This window comes from Chaetura pelagica, unplaced genomic scaffold, assembly GCF_000747805.2.
Source record: "Chaetura pelagica isolate M959 unplaced genomic scaffold, ChaPel_1.0 scaffold618, whole genome shotgun sequence".
Lineage (NCBI taxonomy): Eukaryota > Metazoa > Chordata > Aves > Apodiformes > Apodidae > Chaetura > Chaetura pelagica.
This window is the reverse complement of record NW_009954110.1, coordinates 101,384-107,079: the sequence shown is the minus strand read 5'-3', so window position 1 is coordinate 107,079 and position 5,696 is coordinate 101,384. Positions and strand designations below refer to the sequence as shown.

At 51.7% G+C, this 5,696-nt stretch overlaps 1 protein-coding gene across 1 annotated transcript; it reads right to left on the bottom strand.

Moving 5' to 3' along the window:
• Positions 1-919: 919 nt before the first annotated feature.
• OGFOD2 (2-oxoglutarate and iron-dependent oxygenase domain containing 2) lies at positions 920-5,177 on the bottom strand. Its single transcript, XM_010002543.1, has 7 exons — positions 5,172-5,177; positions 4,792-4,902; positions 3,656-3,755; positions 2,994-2,996; positions 2,471-2,595; positions 1,762-2,019; positions 920-1,195 (listed from the first exon to the last, which is right to left on the bottom strand). The coding sequence occupies exons 1-7, from the start codon at positions 5,175-5,177 to the stop codon at positions 920-922; spliced, it is 879 nt and encodes a 292-aa protein (XP_010000845.1).
• Positions 5,178-5,696: the final 519 nt, after the last annotated feature.

Sequence of the window (5,696 nt, the reverse complement as noted above, 5' to 3'; positions counted from 1 at the left end):
AGCTGCACGCGCAAACAGCAGGGCCGGGTCCCCTCCCGTTCGCTCGGGAGCAGCTCGGGGGCCCGGGGAGGGAGCAGCGAGGACACAGAAGGTCTTGGCTGTAACTGGTTTGGTGATTAGTGATCAGGGAGAGCTGGGGCAGGGGGAGCAGGGACCCCCCGGGTTCATGAGGTCCCAGCTGCTCCCAGGCTGGAAGGGCTCTTTGACATTTCACCTGGGCTTAACTACCAGGGAAGTTGTTCCTCTGGAAGGTTCTGCTGCAGCGCAGGTGGGTCCCAGAGCTCTGTCAAACCCCTTTCTACTCACTTAGTAAGCTCACAGTCTTTGACAGAGCAATTCTTGCTCCAAAGAACTCATGGAGGCCTTGAGAGATCCTGCCAGCCACGCTGTGGGATCAGCTCGCCCTGTATTGCCCTGATGGAGTTCCCAGGGTCAGGCAAACCTCCCGTGGCAGCAATTCCCTGCTGTTCCCAGCAGCCTGCTGTCAATCACCTGCATCCCAGTGCTGAGCAGGTCCCTCGGGTCACCCAACAAGCTGTTCCCTTCCCCTGCAGGCACAGGAGTCCCTGTGAAGGCAGAGCAGTGGGCAGCACAGGCCTTTATTGCACCGTTCCCACTGGCACAGAGGCCTCCACACAGGCCAGGCAGCTCTGGGTGTCCTCCCTGGACACATTCACAGAGCCTTTACAGGCTTCCTACACCTTCCAAACAGTTCTCCAGCCAGGGTGTCAGCCTGCAGCCCAGCTCCTTCAGCTCTTCAAGCAGCTGGCTTCCCTACCCCAGCAGCAATAGGTTTCCATCACTTGCCCAGGAAACAGCAACTCCTTCTGTCACTTGCCCATTCTTCAGAGAGCCCACCAGTGCAGTCACAAAGGAGCTTTAGGCAATTTGGTTTGCAGAAACCAGGCCCTGCCCTCTGCTACCACAAGGAACAGACATTAACAGTCTCGGGCACGTCGTCCTCGAGGGTTTCAGTGAAGCCATCTCCAAAGCCCTCTGCTTCCACCAGCTCAGGCTTCTTGTTGCACATGGGGCAGAGCTGGTTGCGGATGGCAGATGATCTCATCCAAACAATGAGGTTCCAGCGTTCCCCAGAGGCAATGGGAAGGGCCCCATGGATCTGCCCTCCTCGGTGCAACAGCCCCTGGGCTGCCACGTGCTCGATCTCGATGTACTTCGGCACAGGGGTTGGATCCTGGAACAGAGGGAGGTGGGTGCAGTGTTACACCCTGAAGTCCTGAGCAGGACAGTGCTCAGATGGTTAAGACTTGTCACCTCTGCACCCACAGCACAGGGAGGATTCACAGCACCTCTAAAAGGCAGCTTGACCCCTTTAGTACAAGTGTTTGCAAGTGGGACGTTCTCAGGGCCAGGCCCAGAGGGAATTTAAAGACAGTTTCAAAAAAACCCAGCCATTTCACCAGCCCAAGGGTGCTTTACCCATCTGAAATCAATTAAATTCTCTCTCGGCACCTCCCTGCTCATTATTGCAGCTGGCAAAGATGGGCTGGTTGGTGTCACTCCAGCTTCTACTACATAAGTGGCTTCTGCCCTATTTGAATTAGCTGCAATTAGCTGGAATATTGGTCATGTGCTTCTGTACAACCAAGGTATTTTTACAAAGGGGGAAGGGGTAGAGCAGGTTTGACTGTCAGAAATGAATAACTGTTCTTCAGAGCACAATTCATGCCTTGAAATGGGGGAATGGGGGGGTACAGTGGGGAAGACAATGGGGGCCCAGGTTAGGAATCTGCTCCATACCTGTCTGAAATCCCCGAAGTACAAGTTGCCTTCTGTGAAGTCTTTTCCCAGGGAAACATTCAAGGTGACTTCTGAGTTGTCATAGTGAGAGCTCAGATCCAGATCTTCGTGCAGTGAGTACTTGACAACAAAAGCCTTGTGGCTGTCCAGAGCAGAGCCCCCCAGGTCAGGGTAGAGCAGGGCCGTGATGGGCCGCAGGTATTTCTCACGCAGGGGGGTGATGAATGTCTCATCCATCCCAAGCTCATTTAGCAACACCTGTCTCAAAGAGAGGAGATGGGAAGAGCTGAGCAGCCACAGCTTCATCAGAGCTGCCTCCTCTTCCAACCCTGCTTCTTGTTCAGACAAAGAACTGAAGAGCAAATGCTCCAGCTACAGGCTATGGAAGGAGGATCAAGGTGGAAAGTGATGGGAAAAGAGCAAGATGAAGAGGTGAGTGGTCTTTAAAAACTGACTCCTGGATTTAAATGTGTCTTTCTTAAATCCAAGGTGCTCTGAGCCCTGAGATACCAGCTCCCATCTCCTTTCCCTGCCCTTTCATCCATAAAACACATTCCCCTTCACTTCAAGGGGGCTGTGCTCTGACTGCTCTGTGCTCCAGTCACAGGCGTTTTGGAAGGAAAAGGGTGTGTGAAGCAAGGAAGTAAAGAGTCTGCTTGTGAACACTCCCCCACCCCCCAACAAAGAAGCACAAGCTGGTCAATCCTACCCCATACTTATTCATAGTGTTGGGCCTGCCTTTAGGCATGTCTGACTGCTCAAAGTTCTCCAGCTCCTCGACAAGGGCTTGGCAGAACTCCTCTGTGAACACCGGGAGCCGGTAGATCCTCTTATCTGTCGAGAGAAGGGAGATCCTGTTTGCTGGGGAAAATCACAGGTAAGAGTGTTCCTGGCTGTGGGGCTGCCTGGCTGCACTGTGCTGGTGTCACTGAGAGCTCAGTGCTGCACTCTGTCCTCAGGCTGCTCAAAGGGCTGGAACCATTCCCTGGGATCAGCTCTGGGATGTATTTGTTGTTTTTCATGTTGACCCCTTGTTTCCAGGCTTCCCCATCCAGTCAGGAGAGCTGGCACTGAGTTACAGGCCTGCTGAATGTGCTAAGGAGATTATTTTGAGGGTCCAGAAGGAGGGTGGTGAGTCAACAGCTCATCACAGGCAGCCCAGATACAGCCTCTGGGAAGATGGAGACTCAGGGTCATTTAGGAGACAGGAGATTCACTCATCCAGTGCCAACCTTCTGGGAAGACCAGGCCCTTGGAGCTGCCTGTCAGGGTGGAGCCCTAAGGGTCTGTGTAAGGGGAGCTCTGCATGGAGAATGTGGAAGCTGAGATAAAGCCAGAGTGAAAACACGTTTGTGGCTGGCTTTTTGTCTTGACACAAGGAGGCAAGTTTGCAGCTTCCCCTCTACATTTTGGCAGCATTTCTGGTAGGGAGAAAGCTTCACAGATGCCTCTGAGGAAGCTTAAAACCCAGATCTTTTTTTAAAAGACTGAAAACTAGACTGAAAGTACTTCAGCTCAGACTAACCAGCAAGGATTGTCTGAAATGGTAAAGCATTTGGGGAGAGGAAACCAAGCTCCCCAGGCTAACAGTGTTCCTTCAGCAGGCTCCTCCAGGAGGCTGTGGGACAACCAAAACCCCAGCCCTGCTGCAGCCAGAGCCTCTGATGAGACATCAGCAGACTGGGATTGGAGAAGAAGAAACCAGGATCTCATCCAGAGCACAACTGCTGCACAAAACTGCCTCTCCAGAGACCAGGGAGAAAGCGGCAGAAAACAACATGCTGTTTGTCTCAGCTGGGTATCCACTCTGAGCTGTTTAAGACAGGGCTTTGAAAACCTGAAGCTGCAGCATCACACAGGGAGATCTTGGTGGCTGAGGTGTTGTTTCCTTTACCTGAGAAGGCCTGGAGGTAGGGCAGGAGGCCGCCGAGGTGAGCAGCGGGCGACGTGCAGTACCTCACGATTGCTAGAAAATCTGGGGCCAGGAATGAATCCTGGCACCCAGGGATGACAGAAATAGAGAGAAGCACAATTAGCCTGCACAGTCTCCTACAGCCCAAGAGGTAAATGGACCTCCAGTCAGCCAAGGAAAAACATGTAGAGTCTGTGGAGCAAGGCTGGGAGTCATGCTTGGGTTATTCCACAGCGGGAAGTGCAGAATGTTACTGGTGGGTTTCCTGGTGCTTTGGGTAAAGTTGCTGCTCACTCAGGTTCATGGGTTTCCAAGTATAGCTGGCCAGATTTATCCTTAGCCTGGCTCACCTCCTGGACTCCTTACAGGTGAATGCAAAGTCTTTCCTAGCAGATTTAGCACCTTGTTTTGGCCTCAGCACCACAGAGTGAGTGTGCTGGGAGCCCTTACCCACACAGATGAGACAGGACAGCAGGACAGACAGAGCAGAACCTGCTACTGAAGGGTCACAGTGCAGGAGATGTGTGTGAAGCCCTGTGTGTCTGTCACTGCTGGTCTGTGCTGATTATCCAGCTGGGAAGTCTCAGGTCTGGTGAGGAAAGTTCAAAGCTGAAAATGAGGAAATGCAGAGGGGCCCACAGCAACATGGGCTACCCTATGTTTGGGGTAGGGTGTCCACAGACCAGCAGCCACCTCCCACCCCCATCAGCTGATGGAGAACATGCTGCACTGCCAAGGCTTTTCATTCAGTTGGAATATGCTACACTTGGGTTTTAATTGAGTTTTAAAATTTGGTTTTCATGGCATGGTTTGGGTTGGAAGGGACCTTGAAGATCTTTCAGTTCCAACCCTTCCCATCAGACCAGGTTGCTCCAAGCCCCATCCAACCTGCCCTTGAACACTTCCAGGGATGGGGCAGCCACAGCTTCTCTGGGTAACCTGGGCCAGTGTCTCAGCACCCTCACAGTGAAGAATTTCCTCCTCAAATCCAACCTAAGCCTCTTCATTCAGCCCAACTCGAGCACTGGGAGCGCTCCCAGTAAGAGGGCTTCCTGCTGCAAAAGGAGACTGCTGGGCAGCCCCGTGGGTGTAGAACAGCCCCCAGAGCTGCTGTCTACCTGCAGCACGTAGACTTCTGGGTGCCTCTGCCTGTAGCACCTGCAGATGATGGCTCTGCGTTCCACCGCCTGCCGGGGCAGCTGCTTCCTTCTCTCCACTTCTGCCTCCACCTACAGGTGAACAGCAGAGCACATGGTTAGTCCAAAAGGGATCCCTAAAACAAGCTCAGGAACTTGCTCATTGGTTTAGACCAGTTATTTTTGTTCTGGGTACCTCTGGGAGACAGAGTCTTTGTTTTTTTTTCTGTAGTCAAATCCAATAAATACCTGAAAAGCCACATTCCTCAGGGGGATGTGAGACACATCTCATTATGGATGGCTTAAAATCAACAACTGAAGTCTTCCCAGGGATGCTCCAGCTGGGAGGTTTCAGCTCTTGCAGGCATTCTGACACCTCATGAATCACCAGCCTATGCTCCAAGAGTCTGGCTTATGTTCTGATGATTATAAGCACTGTCCCAAATAGAGGCATTTGCTGGGAGGGAGACAGGGCTTGTCATGAAGGGATCACTGCTGAGTGTTGTGGGGACAGGATAATCTGTCATTTCAGAGCAAAGAGCTGTAGTGGCAGCTGATTCAGGCAGGTCTGCCTAGTTAGTAACCCCCCAGGAGGTTAGTTTATAACATCCTTTAGTAAAAATAGGAAGGAGGGTGTGAGCAGTAACCCCTGGTCAAGTGGGTAGCATAATTAATACCAATGTACAAGGCAAGCAGCCACTCTCTGTGACCAAGCAGGTCACCTGTTCATTTATATGATTTTATATTCTTTTATAGGATTTTAGAGTGTACATTATGATAGTTATATTGATACAGTAAATCTGACCTGATCTGCAGAGGGTCCAGGTGATGAGGAAGTTAAGTTAGGATGTAGGTAATTATAAACTAGACAAGGATCTAGAAATCAT